At 49.0% G+C, this 23,562-nt stretch overlaps 1 protein-coding gene across 4 annotated transcripts in view; it reads right to left on the reverse strand.

Annotated features, from left to right (window-relative positions):
* Positions 1-23,562, reverse strand: part of ARHGEF10L (Rho guanine nucleotide exchange factor 10 like) — a 154,900-nt gene that overhangs the window by 62,474 nt on the left and 68,864 nt on the right. For 2 of the 4 annotated variants that reach the window (XM_088463234.1, XM_088463235.1), the window contains exons 5-12: positions 14,630-14,721; positions 12,202-12,279; positions 11,918-12,090; positions 9,080-9,196; positions 6,162-6,270; positions 5,362-5,474; positions 5,200-5,277; positions 2,452-2,631 (exon numbers count right to left, since the gene is read on the reverse strand). In XM_088463234.1, coding sequence (XP_088319360.1) covers positions 2,452-2,631; positions 5,200-5,277; positions 5,362-5,474; positions 6,162-6,270; positions 9,080-9,196; positions 11,918-12,090; positions 12,202-12,279; positions 14,630-14,721 — 940 coding nt within the window. The remainder of the gene's footprint in view (positions 1-2,451; positions 2,632-5,199; positions 5,278-5,361; positions 5,475-6,161; positions 6,271-9,079; positions 9,197-11,917; positions 12,091-12,201; positions 12,280-14,629; positions 14,722-23,562) is intronic. The other 2 variants (XM_088463236.1, XM_088463237.1) reach the window with 2 other exon arrangements.

A 23,562-nucleotide genomic window follows, 5' to 3' on the forward strand; every position in this document is an offset into this window, starting at 1 on the left:
TACCGCCGTTATCCCCTGCAATACCGCTATTCTGCTTACCACTGATACCGTTATTATCCCCTGCAATACCGCTATTCTGCTTACCACTGATACCGCTGTTATCCCCTGCAATACCACTATTCTGCTTACCACTGATACCGCTGTTATCCCCTGCAATACCGCTATTCTGCTTAGCACTGATACCGCTATGCTGGTTACCACTGATACCGCTCTGTTATCCCCTGCAATACCACTATTCTGCTTACTGCTGTTATCCCCTGCAATACCGCTATGCTGCTTACCACTGATACCGCCATTATCCCCTGCAATACCGCTATTCTGCTTACCACTGATACCGCCATTATCCCCTGCAATACCACTATTCTGCTTACCACTGATACCGCTGTTATCCCCTGCAATACCACTATTCTGCTTACCGCTGTTATCCCCTGCAATACCGCTATTCTGCTTACCACTGATACCGCCGTTATTCCCTGCAATACCGCTATTCTGCTTACCACTGATACCGTTATTATCCCCTGCAATACCGCTATTCTGCTTACCACTGATACCGCTGTTATCCCCTGCAATACCACTATTCTGCTTACCACTGATACCGCTGTTATCCCCTGCAATACCGCTATTCTGCTTACCACTGATACCGCTGTTATCCCCTGCAATACCGCTATTCTGCTTACCGCTCATACCGCTGTTATCCCCTGCAATACCACTATTCTGCTTACCACTGATACCGCCGTTATCCCCTGCAATACCGTTATGCTGCTTACCACTGATACCGCCGTTATCCCCTGCAATACCGCTATGCTGCTTACCACTGATACCGCTGTTATCCCCTGCAATACCGCTATTCTGCTTACTGCTGTTATCCCCTGCAATACCGCTATGCTGCTTTCCATTGATACCGCTGTTATCCCCTGCAATACGGCTATTCTGCTTACCACTGATACCGTCATTATCCCCTGCAATACCGCTATTCTGCTTACCGCTGTTATCCCCTGCAATACCGCTATTCTGCTTACCACTGATACCGCTGTTAACCCCTGCAATACCGCTATGCTGCTTACCACTGATACCGCTGTTATACCCTGCAATACCGCTATGCTGCTTACCACTGATACCGCTGTTATCCCCTGCAATACCGCTATTCTGCTTACCGCTGTTATCCCCTGCAATACCACTATTCTGCTTAGCACTGATACCGCTATGCTGGTTACCACTGATACCGCTGTTATCCCCTGCAATACCACTATTCTGCTTACTGCTGTTATCCCCTGCAATACCGCTATGCTGCTTACAACTGATACCGCCATTATCCCCTGCAATACCGCTATTCTGCTTACCACTGATACCGCCATTATCCCCTGCAATACCACTATTCTGCTTACCACTGATACCGCTGTTATCCCCTGCAATACGGCTATTCTGCTTACCACTGATACCGCTGTTATCCCCTGCAATACCGCTATTCTGCTTACCACTGATACCACCGTTATCCCCTGCAATACCGCTATTCTGCTTACCACTGATACCGTCATTATCCCCTGCAATACCACTATTCTGCTTACCGCTGTTATCCCCTGCAATACCGCTATTCTGCTTACCGCTGTTATCCCCTGCAATACCGCTATTCTGCTTACCGCTGTTATCCCCTGCAATACCGCTATTCTGCTTACCGCTGTTATCCCCTGCAATACCGCTATGCTGCTTACCGCTGTTATCCCCTGCAATACCGCTATGCTGCTTACCGCTGTTATCCCCTGCAATACCGCTATGCTGCTTACCACTGATACCGCCGTTATCCCCTGCAATACCGCTATTCTGCTTACCACTGATACCGTCATTATCCCCTGCAATACCGCTATTCTGCTTACCGCTGTTATCCCCTGCAATACCGCTATTCTGCTTACCGCTGATACCGCTGTTAACCCGTGAAACCCTGCTGTGTTTACGGCGCACTCCGGGTCTTGATGACCTGCAGTGCGCCGCAAGCCGGCCGATTGGTCCGGCTTCAGTGGCGTTTGGAGATGACGTCATCTCCAAGCGTCCACTTTCACGCCGGAAAAGCCGGGTCTATGCAGACCTGACTGCGGTGTGAACGGTGCCGGCTAAATTCCGGGTCTGATCCGGATAGAAACCCTGTTCCAACTCCGGGTCAGACCCGGAATTTTGGTGGAAAAGGGGTATTATAGATGTATTAGCTAGTGGGGTATTGTTAGGTGCCGGTGGCTATCGTTATGCAGCAGCGTTATCAGTTTCCAATAATAAAGGAGCTACCGGTAATCGGCATTTTCCTCGCAGCTACCGGCGGTGCAGTACGGCTGGAACGAGGAGAGACGCAGGAGGCAGAGACACAAAACATGGACCAGTCACTGTAGGATCTGCCGGTAACATACACAGACCACAGACAGAGGCCACAGAGCGCCACGAGACAACCATCGTACCAGGACTTACCGAGGCCACAAACAGGTCCCCGATCTTCTCCGTCGTGTCCCACTCTGCCACCCGCGAGGACAGGGCGATCTGGAAGACGGAATGGCAATGCAGGATCTCCTTCACCCGGGAGAAGACCAGCTGACACTTGCGGGCGCTCAGCAGCTTCGGTTCCATTTCCAGGAGGGGATTGCGGTAATCCTGGGAGGAGGAAGAGGAGGACACGGTGAGCGGGGAACGATAGACTGCTTCCAATTTATCACGTTGTGTGATATAAGGTTTATTACTATTTTATGGTTTAGCATTTTATTTTCGGCATTGATACGTATAAGTCTGCATACGGGCGGAGAGCCACATTGCGGCAGACTAGCGTTCCGCTCCCCTAAGTACAATTACTGTGCACACAATTTATTTTTCTATACACTGATTTGTTCCTCTTTGTATAAATGTAGGAGATCGTTAGCAGCATACAGGGGTCCCGGTGTCCCTACACGCGGTCGTTGCGCGGGCTTGTTTCTACATTGGACGAATATTTCCGTGGAACTCAGTGATTGTGTTATTGCCGTGTTCCCTGGCAGCGGAGACTTTCAGTTCCCTGTTTTCAGGCCCTCGGCTATTTCACCATCAGGCAGATGCACAGAAGACATTGGTTTGGTTGGTGCCATCACTAAACATGTGGTCAGCTTCTAAAATAACTTTATTTTAGTCAATAGGAAATAAAAGGAGAACACGACGACTGGGGAACATTTAATGTGATTCGTACCCAATAATCTGTCTCCTCCGATCGCTTTGCTGGAAAGTTACTCTAGAACATGTGTCAGGTTTACACCGTGATAAAACAGTAGTATATGCACCAGGTTTACACGGTGATAAAACAGTAGTATATGCACCAGGTTTACACCGTGATAAAACAGTAGTATATGCACCAGGTTTACAACATGATAAAACAGGAGTATATGCACCAGGTTTACGCCGTAATAAAACAGTAGTATATGCACCAGGTTTACAACAAGATAAAACAGTAGTATATGCACCAGGTTTACAACAAGATAAAACAGTAGTATATGCACCAGGTTTACACCATGATAAAACAGCAGTATATGTGACAGGTTTACAACATGATAAAACAATAGTATATGCGCCAGTTTTACACCATGATAAAACAGCAGTATATGTGACAGGTTTACAACATGATAAAACAGTAGTATATGCGCCAGGTTTACACCGTGATAATACAGTAGTATATGCGCCAGGTTTACAACATGATAAAACAGTAGTATATGCACCAGGTTTACAACATGACAAAACAGTAGTATATGCGCCAGGTTTACAACATGACAAAACAATAGTATATGTGCCAGTTTTACAACATGACAAAACAGTAGTATATGCGCCAGGTTTACAACATGATAAAACAGTAGTATATGCACCAGGTTTACAACATGACAAAACAATAGTATATGCACCAGGTTTACAACATGACAAAACAGTAGTATATGCGCCAGGTTTACAACATGACAAAACAGTAGTATATGTGCCAGTTTTACAACATGACAAAACAGTAGTATATGCACCAGGTTTACACCGTGATAAAACAGTAGTATATGCGCCAGGTTTACACCATGATAAAACAGTAGTATATGCGCCAGATTTACACCATGATAAAACAGTAGTATATGCGCCAGATTTACACCATGATAAAACAGTAGTATATGCGCCAGGTTTACAACATGATAAAACAGTAGTATATGCACCAGGTTTACACCGTGATAATACAGTAGTATATGCGCCAGGTTTACACCGTGATAATACAATAGTATATGCGGCAGGTTTACACCATAATAAAACAGTAGTATATGCACCAGGTTTACACCGTGATAATACAATAGTATATGCACCAGGTTTACACTGTGATAAAACAATAGTATATACATCAGGTTTACACCGTGATAATACAATAGTATATGCGCCAGGTTTACACCATAATAAAACAGTAGTATATGCACCAGGTTTACACCGTGATAATACAATAGTATATGCACCAGGTTTACACTGTGATAAAACAATAGTATATACATCAGGTTTACACCGTGATAATACAATAGTATATACACCAGGTTTACACCGTGATAAAACAATAGTATATGCACCAGGTTTACACCGTGATAATACAATAGTATATGCGCCAGGTTTACACTGTGATAAAACAATAGTATATACATCAGGTTTACACCGTGATAATACAATAGTATATGCGCCAGGTTTACATTAAGAAAAACTAGTAGTATATGCACCAATTCATATTTTGCACCAGTGGTTAACCACCGTCGTCGAGCTATACACCCCTTAAAGGCGCCAATTTGTCTTTGTTATGGCTTGCATGACGCACATGTGCATGAACACGCCCTTACTCTACTCTGCCAACGCTTGCACGACCCCTACCTCTCTAAGCGTAAGGAGGCGCAAGTGCAAAATGCAGGCGGATCTCCATAATGACGGATGGATAAGAATTCTCCATTTGCATTTGCAGTATAAATAAGTGGAATTTGCAGCAAAAAATAAGCTTATGCCCAACTCTACGCCAGCTCCCGTGTGTTTACGTGGTGCGGCGTCACGTGGTCATTGACGATCCACAAGTTGTGGTCTGTAATATCATGATTAGGTCCCAATAATTCACCAAAGGTCACATCCGCCAAACGTCTGAACCGCCAAAACGACTCGAATTTAACTTTTCAAAGAACAACCCCACTACGGCCCCCACGGACTTACCTGCAATACGCGCTGCAGGGACTCCACATAGCTCCGCTCGCTCTGCACGATGGAGGACAGGATGTGTCGCCGCAGAACCTGCAGGACACACATGGCACCGTTACCCTAGCGCCTCTCAGTAACTGCAAACAATGATGCGTACGGCATCGCCCCAGTCCTCACCTGCTGCGCGCTCAGCCCGTCCGGCATCGGCCCCAGCTCTGACGGTGGTGGGTTCAGGTCCAGGTTCAGACCGCTGACTTCCAGAAACCCCATCTCTTCCTCCTCGGAGTCCCCTAGGAGAAGAAAGAGCATTTGAAGTAGGAACGGGGGCAGGGAAAGCGCGGAACCGGCGGGAGAGAAGCCGTAGTTACCCGAGGAGACGCTCTCCTCTGTGCTACCGACACTTTCCGACGTCGGCTTTTTAGAACGCCGTTTCCTGAACCACATTGAGGACCGGCTCGTCCTGTGGCCCAAACTGAATCTCAGTGCCATGTTAGCGGTGAGGTGTACAGGGGCTGGGTGTGAGCACAGATTGAGGACAGAGGTTTTGGTGACAGTGAGTGGGGTGGAGAAGACTTCGGAGGAGGAAAGGATTAGATTAAGTTACCAGGGAGGAGGAGGAGGCTGTATGTGCTGACAGTAAAGGTTTAGTCTGTGACTCACATGTCACTTCCCTGTTCATAGAAAGTCTGACATGGAGAAATGCAACTGGTGCGGCCAGAATTCTGCCGTCCGGACTGGTAGTTCAGAGTCACATACTACATACGAGCTGCTCACACATGTAACGGCCTATCCGGGTCCCAGGAATAATAGCCTACAGGGCTGGAGGATAGTGATTGTGTGCGCGGTGATGCTATGGAGAAGTAATCTGTATGACTAAGGAAAAGAAAGCCCCAACTAAGAAGTTATTTAGTCACTAGATCGCTAATTGGTCGCTGGTATTCAATAAAATCGTGAATGAAGTGACCACGGACTCTTACCGGTAGTTTCTTTGCGCTGTAAGAAGGTCACTTTGCGCATGACGGCAATCCGCGTCTTCTCCAATCCATCCTTGGTGCCGCTGCGCGCGGCTTTCATCAGCTGCGTCATCTGCAGATCACACACATCCACCGGGTCACGTGACTGTATAGGTGCCACAACTACTTATCACCGAGCGCTACGCGCCAGGGGGCAGATTAATGGTCAACCACTCACAACCGGGCACCAGAGGGGAAGGAGGACAGTGTCACACATGGGGGCACCAGAGGGAAAGGAGGACAGTGTCACACGTGCGGGCACCAGAGGGGAAGGGGGACAGTGTCACACGTGCGGGCACCAGAGGGGAAGGGGGACAGTGTCACACATGCGGGCACCAGAGGGGAAGGGGGACAGTGTCACACAACCGGGCACCAGAGGGGAAGGGGGACAGTGTCACACAACCGGGCACCAGAGGGGAAGGGGGACAGTGTCACACATGCGGGCACCAGAGGGGAAGGAGGACAGTGTCACACATGCGGGCACCAGAGGGAAAGGAGGACAGTGTCACACATGCGGGCACCAGAGAGAAAGGAGGACAGTGTCACACAACCGGGCACCAGAGGGGAAGGAGGACAGTGTCACACATGCGGGCACCAGAGGGGAAGGAGGACAGTGTCACACAACCGGGCACCAGAGGGGAAGGAGGACAGTGTCACACAACCGGGTACCAGAGGGGAAGGAGGACAGTGTCACCCAACCGGGCACCAGAGGCGAAGGAGGACAGTGTCACACAACCGGGCACCAGAGGGGAAGGAGGACAGTGTCACACAACCGGGCACCAGAGGAGAAGGAAGACAGTGTCACACATGGGGGCACCAGAGGGGAAGGAGGACAGTGTCACACATGCGGGCACCAGAGGGGAAGGAGGGCAGTGTCACACAACCGGGCACCAGAGGGGAAGGAGGGCAGTGTCACACAACCGGGCACCAGAGGGGAAGGACGACAGTGTCACACATGGGGGCTCCAGAGGGGAAGGAGGACAGTGTCACACATGGGGGCTCCAGAGGGGAAGGAGGACAGTGTCACACATGGGGGCACCAGAGGGGAAGGAGGACAGTGTCACACATGCGGGCACCAGAGGGGAAGGAGGACAGTGTCACACAACCGGGCACCAGAGGGGAAGGAGGACAGTGTCACACATGCGGGCACCAGAGGGAAAGGAGGACAGTGTCACACAACCGGGCACCAGAGGGGAAGGAGGACAGTGTCACACATGCGGGCACCAGAGGGGAAGTAGGACAGTGTCACACAACCGGGCACCAGAGGGGAAGGAGGACAGTGTCAAACATGGGGGCACCAGAGGGGAAGGAGAACAGTGTCACACAACCGGGCACCAGAGGGGAAGGAGAACAGTGTCACACAACCGGGCGCCAGGCGGGAAGGAGGACAGTGTCACACATGGGGGCACCAGAGGAGAAGGAGGACAGTGTCACACATGGGGGCACCAGAGGGGAAGGAGGACAGTGTCACACATGGGGGCACCAGAGGGGAAGGAGGACAGTGTCACACATGGGGGCACCAGAGGGGAAGGAGGACAGTGTCACACATGGGGGCACCAGAGGGGAAGGAGGACAGTGTCACACATGGGGGCACCAGAGGGGAAGGAGGACAGTGTCACACATGCGGGCACCAGAGGGGAAGGAGGACAGTGTCAAACATGCGGGCACCAGAGGGGAAGGAGGACAGTGTCATGCAAGCAGACGCCAGAGGGGTAGGAACCATCAGACAGCCAGGTGCTATGTAACAGTGCATTAAGGGGAAGAACATGGCATCACACAATGGAGCAAAATGGAAAGAAAAAAGTGCACACAAGAGGGTCTCAGAGGGAATAGTGTGGGCAGCATAATGTATATAATCAGGTAGCAGAGGGTAAGTCAACAGGACAATTGGGCACCAGTAGAGGAGGTCAGCCTCAAAAAACCAGGCAAAACCGGGTAGATATGGTGTGTGGAGCAGGGTAGTGTCACAGTCACACAGCGCCAAGGCGATGAGAGAAAACGGCAGCATCACACAATACAGGGACAAGGAGTGAGCAGGACCAGGGGCACACACAGACACACAACCTGGTCTAGTACACGGGGTGTAGAAGGTGAACATGGCTCTCAGCAAGACACTTGCGCATATGGCGAGAGAGCGGCTCTGACTAATGTTTACAGTCCATCTGTGAAGGATCATTAATACATTCATTTAGATCTGACATAATGAAGAGCTGGGAGTCGGGACAGCACCTCTAATTCCCACACACATCACAGGAAACACAAAACACAGCATTAATTAGATGAACACAGCATGACGCAAATAACCACACAACTGTACACAGCGACGGCCACACACCTCTGCACACCCCAAGTTCTCATACGAATGGGGGTCACTGAGGCGTAAGCCGTGCTGGGGGGCCCCTATGAGTCTAATTATCAGGATCCTGTAATAATGAGGGGGCGGGAGACATTGCTTTAGTGTGGTATCTAAGGGGTTACAGATGGGCCTTGGGGGGGGGGGGATGACTCTTCCCGGACCCCCATTCTACAAGTGACACTCGGACATCAGCAATTTTCCTTCTACAGTGATTTTTGGAAATAACTGCAATTTGCTGAATTTCATGTATGTAGATTTCCTGTAATGCCAGCTCTGGGCTTATACCCTATATACGGCATATACCAGCCTCCAGGGGGCACCTCCATCCTCATCTATACCTCAATAAAGGCCAGGAGGTGGCAGTGCAGCAGGGCACACAGTGATGCAATATTAATGGGCTGCACTGATTGGTTCATCCACAGGTCCTACCCTGGGGGACAATACTGGGGGTCACATCCTGGGTACCCTGGTGTGGGGCACAGACCCCATCTTACTGGACAGGATGGGGACAGAGAGCGATTTATACCTTGCAGTCGTATCTCTGTTTCAGCTCATGGACGTCTCTCCTCCTGACTCTCAGAGCCAGGAGATCCCTCTTAGTCTGGCTGTACCTCTGCTTTAGTCTACTTAGATCTGGAGAAAGCTGCAGGCGGGAGAGGGAGACAGAGGGAGACAAGCGGCAGAGCAGAGAGAGAGAGACAGGAGAGGGGAAGTTAAGCCAAGCAGTGAGCGCACACAGCGTGAGACAGCAGCAAGACCCCCACCACAGCCACCAGTCAGGAAAGAGTTAACACACCCACTGAGGCTCACCCTGTGTTATGCAGAAAGACCATGCGCCAGCCCCGTGTGTTAGCCGTGAACAGGTCTTACACACGATACACGGAACAGGACAAGCAAGCAGCACAAATACACAGTTGGAGCCATAGACAACTGTATAAATCTGGGAAGGGCGACGTTAGCTGGAGTGGGGCATGCTTGAACTTCCACAACAGCTGGGGTTACACAGGTTGCCTGGCCCTAGTGATGGACACAGTAGGGCTCTGATGTGAGGGATGGTCATAGTACTTAGGGACAACGTGTTCCTGGAACAGTAGTTTTATGATGGTTTCCACTGATAGATATATCTGCCCAATCTGTCTGGTGGGAAGGAAAATCTGGTAATGTATGGGAGCAAATACCAATAAAAATTTGCTCCAAAACCCTGGAAGACAGACCAGATTTTCCTTTCCACCAGACAGATTGGACAGATATATCTGTCAGTGTGTACCCAGCTTAACAAGGGCACTCCCAGGCCTGCGGGATGTTATATTCACAAAGCAAGCCGCTGCTCGGTCACTATCTGTAGTCTGCCACCGTGGGGCGCTCTTTCATTTTAATCTCTATGGATCATTCACAAACAGCGAAATCTGCAGACCTGCAAATCTTCATGGGCGTTACTGCGCCTACTTATCCACCAAGCGCAATTCATGGCGCAGGCCCACTTCATGGTCTGTAGAAAGATCCCAGTGACATCAATCTGTGTCTATGGGTCACCCAGGAAAAAGCGCAGGGTGGAGAAAGACCCATAACATCAAAGGCTACCCGTGTCCACTTTATGGCGATCACTCACCCGCACGTCCCGGTCCCTCTCCTATAAAGCCTCAGTCATTGCTATGATACATCAGAGTGAGGGACCCCAGGGCTGTCTATGTTGCATGTGGTGCCTGTATGCCATTATTTATACAGCGTACACTGGGCCTGAGTCAGAGCTGCTTGCTCGCGCTGTGCGTTCGCAAGCGGCCCGATGTTCTGCGTACGCGCATGCTTCGTTCTGCGCATGCGCGAACTACACACTGCGATCGCATCCTTCTCACTCGCCCAGCAATGGCAGCCCAGGGTAATGAGTGACAGGAGAGGCCGTTTGTGGGTGGTAACAGGGGCAGGATACTAATAACGGGGGGTTCGAGATGCGAACGCAGGCGTGCCTGGGTGTTTCAACGCCGTTTTAGAAGCGTGCATAATTAACAGGCAGCGTCATAGTACACGTCACATGCCTGTTTTTTACACTGATTTCCTCGCAATGCTTGCGGTAGAGTAAAGCTACCTCAGGCACTGCGTTCACATCCGATGGTGCTCGATGTACCAATGTTTTAATACACTTCCTGGAGATGACGTGGTGCTGGTGGGCGGCTCTGCCTGTGCGATTGGGTGTACGCTCACACAAAGTGGCCGCTCGCTAAGACATGGTGAGCGTGCTTATGCCTTGGCGAGCGATCGCTTCCCGTGGCGTCACTATGAGAAATTAGCAAACGCATCCAGCGAACGTACGCAGATAGCGAACGGGTCTAAATCAGGCCCTTTATCTCTACAGCCTCAGAGCTGGCGGTTCATTAAACATAGTTTTGCAGTATATTGAATGCTTTGCACATTTCCGCGAAGCAGGGATTACACTGAAAATGCTTATTCGCCACCCGTTTATCTCATCCCGTAAAATGACTTTTTCTTTCTCCCCTACAGTACAAGAGAACCTGCGCTCCAGAGAAAGAGTAATAATACCAGGAGGTTGAACTGTGATGAGGTACTTACACTTATCCACAGCGCGTCTCCAGTGAACTCTCCACACCAGACTGGAGGGTAGTCGTGCTCCATGAAGTGAGCTTGGCAGGCTCGCCTAGCACCTTGGGAATAGCGCAAGCCATTTTGCGGCACAGTGCATTTCACATATAGCCGCCATTGGTGGTGTTTAAATAAATACTATACTGCGAACAGTAATCTGCACATACAAGGTATAGCCACAAGGTGGCGCCGATGTGTTACAATCAAAAAGCAGCAAAGATGCTCAAATTTCAGCTTCTGTTGCTCCCCGAGTCCAGATAAATGTGCGTATTCTATATACTTTAGCGGCTGAAAACCCAAATCATTTATAGCACAGATCCATCATCAGGATGCAGCACATAATGAGACAGCATTTGTCCAGCACAGTCTAGAACATGAAAGCAGCCGGTAACGCCAGGTATTCCGCACAGTCACCCATGGATCACATTTCGTAAGACTGGTGGGACACGGGAGCTCTGTACGCGTCACTAACGATCATACACGTCTTCTGGCGAGTGCCTGTCCTGCGAACGTTGCCAACAGAGCCCCCAGGTGCCACATCTCTACAACGAGCTTGAATGAAGTATGATTTTGTTATGAGCGGTCCTATATAATCGCCAGGCAATGCCATACGCCGGACAGCACGCTACCATTATAGAACATGACCGGGCATGACACACGCCAGCCAGGCGGGAAAACGGGTTCTCGATAAGCTATTTAGGGTATTTCGGAAGCATTATACGATATATGGGACAGTGAGGGGCAGAAGGGCTGCGATGGGTAACGCTACCTTGGGCTGGAAAGCTACAAACGGTTTGGCGGGTTTCGTCTTCCTCTCCACCTCCTCCGCTTCAGAGTCTTCGCCGTAACTCTCAAACTCGCTGGAGCTCCAACCCGTGTCCTCAATGTCGTCCGCGCAGCCGTCCCGGTGTATGTTCTCGTAGATCAGGTGGTGTCCCAGCCCTGGGAGGGGGAGGAGTTATACAAGGACATAAGTCTCCATCGTGTCACCAAGTGCTCTACAACAGCCCATATCTGGCAATGGCAGAGCCACAAGAAAGGGGTCTCTCTCACCATCCTGGTGGTCATGGTCACAGGGAACATCCTCATAAATAATCCCGTCTTCTGTGCTATGAGAGCCGGACGAGAAACCTAAAATGAATCGAAGAGTGTAAATAAATAACATTCATTAACATAATTGAATACGTGCTCAGCTGGCAGGAATCTGGCCGGGCCGGTGATAGGCGATGTGTCAGATATAAATATCACAGGCACGTGTGCTGCCACAAGAGTGTTTCCGTACTGAGGGGAAAGGGGCTCTCTCTGCGCCCACATTTCCAGGGTAACCAGGGCGGAGCGCCCGTAATAAATACTCTAAGTTGTAGTTTAGGACCTGGGTCGTTAGATCTGTGATATCCTCTATAATATTATTATATGTACACATTCTCTGTATTCATTACCCTGGTTATACCATTATAGGGATCAGTAGCCAGCTGCAGGCCAGCGTTCTCCCCACACCGATCCCTACCAGGCTTCATCTTACTTCAACTGTTATTAATAGACAGATCCCCTCCTGCAACATCAATCGTACTAATGGAGATCAACCACACATACAGAGGAGGGGGATCTGTCCTGTCATACATGTACCAGACATACAGAGGAGGGGGATCTGTCCTGTCATACATGTACCAGCCATACAGAGGAGGGGTCTGTCCTGACATACATGTACCAGCCATACATAGGAGGAGGATCTATCCTTACATACATGTACCAGACATACACAGGAAGGGGATCTTTCCTGTCATATATGTACCAGCCATACAGAGGAGGGGTCTGTCCTGACATACATGTACCAGCCATACAGAATAGGGGAATCTGTCCTGACATACATGTACCAGCCATACAGAGGAGAGGGATCTGTCCTGTCATACATGTATCACACATACAGAGGAAGGGGATCTGTCCTGACATATATGTACCAGCCATACAGAGGAGGGGTCTGTCCTGACATACATGTACCAGCCATACAGAATAGGGGAATCTGTCCTGACATACATGTACCAGCCATACAGAGGAGAGGGATCTGTCCTGTCATACATGTATCACACATACAGAGGAAGGGGATCTGTCCTGACATACATGTACCAGCCATACAGAGGAGAGGGATCTGTCCTGACATACATGTACCAGACATACAAAGGAGGGGTCTGTCCTGACATACATGTACCAGCCATACAGAGGAGGGGGATCTGTCCTGTCATACACGTACCAGACATACAGAGGAGGGGGATCTGTCCTGTCATACACGTACCAGACATACAGAGGAGGGGGATCTGTCCTGTCATACACGTACCAGACATACAGAGGAGGGGGATCTGTCCTGTCATACATGTACCAGACATACAGAGGAGGGGTCTGTCCTGACATACATGTACCAGCCATACAGAGGAGGGGGATCTGTCCTGTCATACACGTACCAGACATACAGAGGAGGGGGATCTGTCCTGTCATACATGTACCAGACATACAGAGGAGGGGGATCTGTCCTGTCATACACGTACCAGACATACAGAGGAGGGGGATCTGTCCTGTCATACATGTACCAGCCATACAGAGGAGGGGTCTGTCCTGACATACATGTACCAGCCATACAGAGGAGGGGTCTGTCCTGACATACATGTACCAGCCATACAGAGGAAGGGGATCTGTCCTGTCATACATGTACCAGCCATACAGAATAGGGGAATCTGTCCTGTCATACATGTACCAGACATGCAGAGGAGGGGGATCTGTCCTGTCATACATGTACCAGACATACAGAGGAGGGGGATCTGTCCTGTCATACACGTACCAGACATACAGAGGAGGGGGATCTGTCCTGTCATACATGTACCAGACATACAGAGGAAGGGGATCTGTCCTGTCATACATGTACCAGACATACAGAGGAAGGGGATCTGTCCTGTCATACATGTATCACACATACAGAGGAAGGGGATCTGTCCGGACATACATGTACCAGCCATACAGAGGAGGGGTCTGTCCTGACATACATGTACCAGCCATACAGAGGAAGGGGATCTGTCCTGTCATACATGTACCAGCCATACAGAATAGGGGGATCTGTCCTGCCATACATGTACCAGACATGCAGAGGAGGGGGATCTGTCCTGTCATACATGCACCAGACATACAGAGGAAGGGGATCTGTCCGGACATACATGTACCAGCCATACAGAGGAGGGGTCTGTCCTGACATACATGTACCAGTCATACAGAGGAGGGGTCTGTCCTGACATACATGTACCAGCCATACAGAGGAGACAGATATCTGTGAGAGAGAACAGTCGGGACATATATATCCCCATGGCTCTCTATGTTACATACACAGAACCAGAGTCCCAGTCACATATCACTACCCCAGGTAACATATTATCCATACTGTAAATAAATCAATTATCAGGGAAAAATACTTGGTACTCCCATGCGGTGAAGTACTCACGTTTCTTGCTCAGACTCTTCTTGATGCTGTATGTATGGATCTCCAGCTTTCCCCGGCCTCCGGGATCCCCATTACTGACAGCAGAGGGGTTCCTGGAATGGGGGAACATTGTAAGCACATGTTACTGGCCTGTCTGTGTCACTTCCTGTGTGCTGACCCCAGATCCTAGTAACCCAAGGGCCACTCCAGCCCCCAGCCCCGGCCTGGTGTACAGTATATCATCAGTACATACACCGCAATGATCATACCGAGGCAGCTCTGTAATACACTGCTCTTGGGTTTAGAGAAATGAAACACATGAGAGAGACTCCAAACCAACTCTAACCTGTCACTGAGGTCTCCAGGGTGCAGCTGTCTCTGATTACCCCTAGGAGGTCTCTCTGCAGCATTGCACACAGCAGTCTCAGAGACTGTCCATATTACCTAGGAGCTGACTGCAGCACTCAGTGATTAGACATGCAATGCAGATGAGGGGATTCAGCCTGCTATAGGGTGTGCATCCGGCAGAGGGGATACAGAGGGGAGGGGAGGGGGGAACAGAACCCCAGGACCCCAGCCCTGTTGCACATTACCTGCACTTAACCCCTCACACGCCGCCGCCCAGCAAATCCCTCCAGATCCATCAATCCGTCAGCAGGAAGTGGGAATCCAGAACTGGCTGCAACATTCAGACCGGCTCCAGTCACACACAGCCAGGGCCTCACTCCCATCCCCACCCTCCCTCTCTCCTTCCTCCCCCCCTACGTCTGCCTCTCCCAGGACTCCACAGACACAACACGGGCGGAGCGCAGGGTAATATGCACATATGTACTAACAGGGATCACAGAGGGGGATTCATACCAGAAATATCACATTCTACACAGCCAGCTGAGCCCACCTTGCCCGATGTGGCTGGAAATACATCTCATTAATCTCACTGCTGCCCGAGTCTGGACTCTGATGCATGAGGAACATCTGCAGAATTCCCCCAGCCTCTCGCCAGCAGTGCCGCCTGCCAGGTATGGGAGGGGGGGCTGCTATGTCATGGTGGCGTAGTGGATTGCATTACTACCTCGCAGCACTGAGATCTTGGGTTTGATTCCCATCAATGTCCTGTCTGTGTGGAGTTTGTATTTTCTCCCCGGGTTTGTGTGGGTTTCCCCCGGGTGCTCCGGTTTACCTCCCACGCTCCAAAAATGCACTGGTAGGTTAAGTGGCTCCTGACAAAACAATTACACCCATGTATATGTCCATGTGGTAGGGAATATAGATTGTAAGCTCCACTGGGGGAGGCTGATGGGAATGAGGAATATGTGTGCTCTATATAAATAACTGGTAATAAATATGTGCTATAACCTGTGTATACGCTTTCTGACAGCCTGGGAACCCTTCTCATAGACGTCAGCATGATCCACTGCTACATACAGGACCTGCAGCTCTCAAGTCCCAGAATGCCGGCCGTTATTTCTTGGAGTGCAGCCGGTGGTAGAACTGCAAGTACCAGCATGCCTTGCCAGCTTCATTCTGAGAATTGTAGTTTAACAACAAGTGGCTGCCCCTTCCACAGAATCAGACAGAACATCCCTGGTTGGGGGATTTTTTTATTTAGGAAATGAAACAAAAAAAACCTGAATAGACAGAGGTGGGACTTTCCATACTACAAGGTCCGAGAATTCATTCCTGTACTGTATATATTGTATGTGTAACCAGAGAGCTCTGATGTCATCAGTTATAGTCACTGAGCTCTGACGTCATCAGTTATAGTTACTGAGTTCTGATGTCATCAGCTATAGCCACTGAGTTCTGATGTCATCAGTTATAGCCACTGAGTTCTGATGTCACCAGCTATAGTCACTGAGTTCTGATGTCACCAGCTATAGTCACTGAGTTCTGATGTCACCAGCTATAGTCACTGAGTTCTGATGTCACCAGTTACAGTCACTGAGTTCTGATGTCACCAGCTATAGTCACTGAGTTCTGATGTCACCAGCTATAGTCACTGAGTTCTGATGTCATCAGCTATAGTTACTGAGTTCTGATGTCATCAGCTATAGCCACTGAGTTCTGATGTCATCAGTTATAGTCACTGAGTTCTGATGTCATCAGCTATAGTCACTGAGTTCTGATGTCATCAGTTATAGTCACTGAGTTCTGATGTCATCAGCTATAGTTACTGAGTTCTGATGTCATCAGCTATAGTCACTGAGTTCTGATGTCATCAGTTATAGTCACTGAGTTCTGATGTCACCAGCTATAGTCACTGAGTTCTGATGTCACCAGTTATAGTCACTGAGTTCTGATGTCACCAGTTATAGTCACTGAGTTCTGATGTCACCAGTTATAGTCACTGAGTTCTGATGTCACCAGTTATAGTCACTGAGTTCTGATGTCATCAGCTATAGTTACTGAGTTCTGATGTCATCAGTTATAGTCACTGAGTTCTGATGTCATCAGTTATAGTCACTGAGTTCTGATGTCACCAGTTATAGTCACTGAGTTCTGATGTCATCAGCTATAGTCACTGAGCTCTGACGTCATCAGTTATAGTCACTGAGTTCTGATGTCACCAGTTATAGTCACTGAGTTCTGATGTCACCAGTTATAGTCACTGAGTTCTGATGTCATCAGTTATAATTACTGAGTTCTGATGTCATCAGTTATAGTCACTGAGTTCTGATGTCACCAGTTATAGTCACTGAGTTCTGATGTCACCAGTTATAGTCACTGAGTTCTGATGTCACCAGTTATAGTCACTGAGTTCTGATGTCATTCAGGAAAACGTGTTTTATTAGGAATACCTTGCACCATACTGTAAATAACAGACATAAAAATCCGCCTCAGATTTACATGACCTGTATATACACTATGTCTACCATACCCCCCCACATTATAAGTCACGATCGGAGGCGTGTGCATGGAAGGGGTGTGGTCACATAACAATGAGGCATGGCAACACACCTTGGGGTTTATTTACTAAAGTGCAGGTTTTTAGAAGTGGAGATGTTGCCCATAGCAACCAATCAGGTTCTAGCTATTATCTTCTTGAAGGTGTTAGATAAATGATAAGTAGAATCTGATTGGTTGCTATTGGCAACTCCACTTCTAATAACTCTAACTTTAGTAAATATACCGACTTGGGTTGAATTTTGCACTGTGGAAGAGCTAGGGCCGCACCTGACGCCCCTCTCCTAAAAACTCCCATCTTGGTCTAGGCATCCTTGGGTTATCGACTGAAACTCAGCGAGCGTTTTGGGGGAGGTAACAGGGAGTGTCGGCTAAAAACACCGATGGGGGCATGTCACATCCTGCGTCTGGGATCTTATACGCAGGAAACATGGCTCCAGCACCTCAGTTCCCGCGGCCAGTCTGCGCGACCACAGAATTACTCAGGACTGTGAATGTACGCAGATGCTTGGTATGGCAAAGACGCCTGTGGGCGTCTCAAAACATATCCCCGCGGCTGCGCCATTTGCATATCTTCGCACAGCAGCTGCGTAGATCACAGGCGACCATAAATTCACTACACAGGACTCACATTACCGGCACATTCTCTAATGAAATGCCCTGTGGTATTTTACACTGACCAGACTGCTTTTCCCAGTTTCAGATGACACAAGGAATAACTTGGACAATGCCGCAGTTACCAGGACAACGTCTGTGTCACAATAACAGGGAGGTGGGAGAACGGACCCTGGATGATCCCTATGCAGAATACGTACTGCTTGCTTGGCTGGTGACAAAAGGTCGCCCTGACAACCCAAATCTATGCTGTGGGCGGAGGCCCAGATCCTTACACCCCGGCCCACAAAGCCAGTAGATCTGACCCCCCCACTGGAGTGACAAACAGATATCTCCAGGCTAGATCAGGCTGCATGTTGTTTCCCTAACCGGATGGTCGCAGAACTCTCACATTCACCGTCCCTGCACAATTATCAGATTATTTACCAATATCGGACAGTTCCAGAAACAGCCCCGGTCATCCTCAGGTCTCCTCGCACCAGAACAACCAACACGGAAAGCAGTATAAGTAGCACACTACCCACTAATGCACCGCATACCATGGCGTCTACAGCCGGTGTTCATGGCATCAAACTGTAGAGATCTGCAGAACGTTGCTCTCCCATTTACCCCTGACGGATACATAGTGATATATCCTGCAGATTAATTGAGATCTGCAGAACATTGCTCTGTCCCATCTACCCCCTGACAGGTACACAGTGATATATTCTGCAGATTATTACATTACTGATCTCTCTAGTGATCTGCAGAACATTGCTCTGTCCCATCTACCCCCTAACAGATACATAGGGGGGTATCCAATTAGCCGCGGTAAATTACCGCAGCTAATGACCTCACCCGAGGTTATGCAATTAGCCCCGAAGCTGGCACTTATCAGGGATTTTGTTTTGCCTGCCTCAGCCAGGCGAAACCAAATCCCTGATAAGAAGGTGTTTTTCTCCTGATCGCGGCAGAGAAAATACATAGGTCCGCGACTTTTTCGCGGATCCTATGTATTTTCGTGAGAAAAACAGAAAATATACGGATGTAATAAACGGGGTTTCATTTTATAGCACAAATAAAACAAAATCGGCGAAAAATACCTGAACATCGTGGATAACCCTCCGTTTTTTTACTTCCGGAAATTTTTGGGAGCTAATTGGATACCCCCCTTAGTGAAATATTCTGCAGAATATTACATGACTGACCTCTCTAGAGGCCTGCAGAACATTGCTCTGTCCCATCTACCCCGACAGGTACATTGTGATTCATTCTGCAGGTTATTACCGACCTCTCTAGAGACCTGCAGAATGTTGCTCTGTCCCATCTACCCCCTGACAGATTCATAGTGATATAGGGGTCTATTTACTAAGCAGTGTTATGAGACAGAGGCCCTGATTCAGAGCCGGACGCTCTGACAGAGCGTTTGCTCTGAATCAGGGCCGTCCCTCTGAACTTCAGAGCTCCTCCTGGCCGCTGGCATAGCTGTGGGTGACCACCCACAGCTATAGCGAGCGGCCAAAAAGATGGTCGCAATGGTCAAGACCATCGCGACCATCGGGCTTGCGACGAGACCCTTGCGGTAGGGTCTCGTTGCCGCAAGCCCGGGAGTGCTTTTGGCTCTATCAGAGCCAAAAGCACGCCCACTGACATCACTTGTGAAGTCAGTGGTGCCGGCCCCAGACGGTAGGCGTTCCCATGGGAACGCCTCCATCTGGGCAGCAACGCCCCCAGCACGCCCACCAAAGGGGGCGTGCTGTCACTCACCATCGACAGCACGCCCCCTTTGTAGCGAGACCCATAGCGACGGAGTGCCCGTCGCTATCCGGGTCTCGCGCATGCGCACGACGGAGCCGGGTCAGTCATGCGCATGCGCACTGGGCCAACATCGACCCGCTTGCGAGCGCTCAGCGCTTGCGAGCGGGTCTGAATCAGGCCCAGAGTGAAAAGTGATAAGGTGCCAGCCAGTCAGCTCCCAACTGTCATTTTTCAAACACAGCCTGTGAAATGATAGTTAGGAGCTGATTGGTTGGCACCTTATCACTTTTCACTCTGTCTCATAACGCTGCTTAGTAAATAGACCCCATAATGTGCAGATGACTACATTATTGTGAGAGAGAGAGAAATATATAGAGAGATTACTCTGTACCTCGGCCCCTACAGAAGTTTATCAGGCTCTGAGATCCCAGATAACAGAACCACAATGTACCAGCGGGAGGTGGCAGGGATTTGCGCACGGTCCCCTCTGAGAATCCCATTCCGTCTGACTGATAAATAAACTAAAATAATCCCGGCAGAATTTCCCACAATTTCAAAATATCTTTTTCCTCTGGAAATATTTCTTTAACCTTTATCAGCCGGCTCCCAGGAGACGTGCGGACGATACGCTCGGCTCTGTAAAGAGTATTTCTTCTGTTACTATCGCCTAAACGTCGGGTTACCAGATAAAGCAGCGACTCCAGGCGTACAGGCGCGGAATCATTTCATAGAGCTCTCTGCGCTTTTGGGTGCCCAAACAAGCAGCGTTCATCTGAAGCCAATACAATGCAGCCAGAAACGTGTTTGGATGTATACGGCTGACCCGGTATAAATGAAATAATGCAGTTTGACATATTTTAAATTATTGAGACATCATCTGTGAAGTTACACAAAAATCCAGTTTTCTCAGGCACCATAAACACCAACGTTTTACCCATCAGCCTTATTGTAGGTTGCGCTACGCTTATATATGAGAGGATATTCGTTATTGGATCGCTCTGATGTGAAGAACCTCATTGTGAGTATTTCATAGGAGCACACTAACTGCACGCAATACAAACAGTGCGCAAGATCTACCCAGCATGCCTCCAACCCGCCCACATGTCAGCAACTCCACTGCGCGTTCCCAATGGGCCACGCCCCTAAGGGACCAAGAATGGGACACACCCATAAGAAATGGGAGGAGTCTAAAAAAATATTTGAATACAGAATTACGGGGATGCAGTTATGAGACCGGCCAGCTGTTTCTGAAAATACATATATAATTGTTTCCATATATATATTAATTGATTATAAAGATTAGCTTAAATATATGATCATAACGATTCTGATTGTGCGTTTACAGTAACATTCGAATTTATATTAATAATATAACAACAATTGGGGTAAGATTGTAATTTTGCTGATATTATGAACTAGACAAATAAATTGTTTTAATAATAAAAAAACATTTTAATTCATTTACGTCATTACAAACAAAGGCTTGATGAGACACACAAATTTTATGAATTTATTCTATACTATATTGCAAAAGGTCGAGCGCTAAGGTATTACCAGAAATCACAGATCCATAAGCGAATTGAGGGTGGTCACCTCCTATACCCATTACAAGATATTTTGATTTTGGAGTGCATGTGCACACAAACACAGAATAAATGAGGATACAGTAACGAGATACAGAACACACCAGTTGGCAGGATACAGTAAGGAGATACAGGACACACCACTTGGCAGGATACAGTAAGGAGATACAGGACACACCAGTTGGCAGGATACAGTAAGGAGATACAGGACACACCAGTGAGCAGGATACAGTAAGGAGATACAGGACACACCAGTGGGCAGGATACAGTAAGGAGATACAGGACACACCAGTGTGAAGGATACATTAAGGAGATACAGGACACACCAGTGGGCAGGATACAGTAAGGAGATACAGAACACACCAGTGGGCAGGGCACAGTAAGGAGATACAGAACACACCAGTGGGCAGGATACAGTAAGGAGATACAGGACACACCAGTGGGCAGGATACAGTATGGAGATACAGGACACACCAGTGGGCAGGATACAGTAAGGGATACAGGACACACCAGTGGGCAGGATACAGTATGGAGATACAGGACACACCAGTGAGCAGGATACAGTAAGGAGATACAGGACACACCAGTGGGCAGGATACAGTAAGGAGATACAGGACACACCAGTGGGCAGGATACAGTAAGGAGATACAGAACACACCAGTGGGCAGGATACAGTAAGGAGATACAGGACACACCAGTGGGCAGGGCACAGTAAGGGGATACAGGACACACCAGTGGGCAGGGCACAGTAAGGGGATACAGGACACACCAGTGGGCAGGATACAGTAAGGAGATACAGAACACACCAGTGGGCAGGATACAGTAAGGAGATACAGGACACACCAGTGGGCAGGGCACAGTAAGGGGATACAGGACACACCAGTGAGCAGGATACAGTAAGGAGATACAGGACACACCAGTGGGCAGGATACAGTAAGGAGATACAGGACACACCAGTGGGCAGGATACAGTAAGGAGATACAGTACACACCAGTGGGCAGGATACAGTAAGGAGATACAGGACACACCAGTGGGCAGGATACAGTAAGGAGATACAGGACACACCAGTGGGCAGGATACAGTAAGGAGATACAGGACACACCAGTGGGCAGGACACAGTAAGGGGATACAGGACACACCAGTGGGCAGGGCACAGTAAGGGGATACAGGACACACCAGTGAGCAGGATACAGTAAGGAGATACAGGACACACCAGTGGGCAGGATACAGTAAGGAGATACAGGACACACCAGTGTGCAGGATACAGTAAGGGGATACAGGTCACACCAGTGTGCAGGATACAGTAAGGAGATACAGGACACACCAGTGTGCAGGATACAGTAAGGGGATACAGAACACACCAGTGAGCATGATACAGTAAGGAGATACAGAACACACCAGTGGGCAGGATACAGTAAGGAGATACAGGACACACCAGTGGGCAGGATACAGTAAGGAGATACAGGACACACCAGTGAGCATGATACAGTAAGGGGATACAGGACACACCAGTGGGCAGGATACAGTAAGGGGATACAGGACACACCAGTGAGCATGATACAGTAAGGAGATACAGAACACACCAGTAGGCAGGATACAGTAAGGAGATACAGAACACACCAGTGGGCAGGATACAGTAAGGAGATACAGGACACACCAGTGAGCATGATACAGTAAGGAGATACAGGACACACCAGTGTGCAGGATACAGTAAGGGGATACAGGTCACACCAGTGTGCAGGATACAGTAAGGAGATACAGGACACACCAGTGGGCAGGACACAGTAAGGGGATACAGGACACACCAGTAGGCAGGATACAGTAAGGAGATACAGGACACACCAGTGTGCAGGATACAGTAAGGAGATACAGGACACACCAGTGTGCAGGATACAGTAAGGAGATACAGGACACACCAGTGTGCAGGATACAGTAAGGAGATACAGGACACACCAGTGTGCAGGATACAGTAAGGGGATACAGAACACAGTAGGCAGGATACAGTAAGGAGATACAGGACACACCAGTGGGCAGGATACAGTAAGGAGATACAGGACACACCAGTGAGCAGGATACAGTAAGGGGATACAGGACACACCAGTGTGCAGGATACAG

This window comes from Taudactylus pleione, unplaced genomic scaffold, assembly GCF_031769625.1.
Source record: "Taudactylus pleione unplaced genomic scaffold, aTauple2 ptg001334l, whole genome shotgun sequence".
Classification (NCBI taxonomy): domain Eukaryota; kingdom Metazoa; phylum Chordata; class Amphibia; order Anura; family Myobatrachidae; genus Taudactylus; species Taudactylus pleione.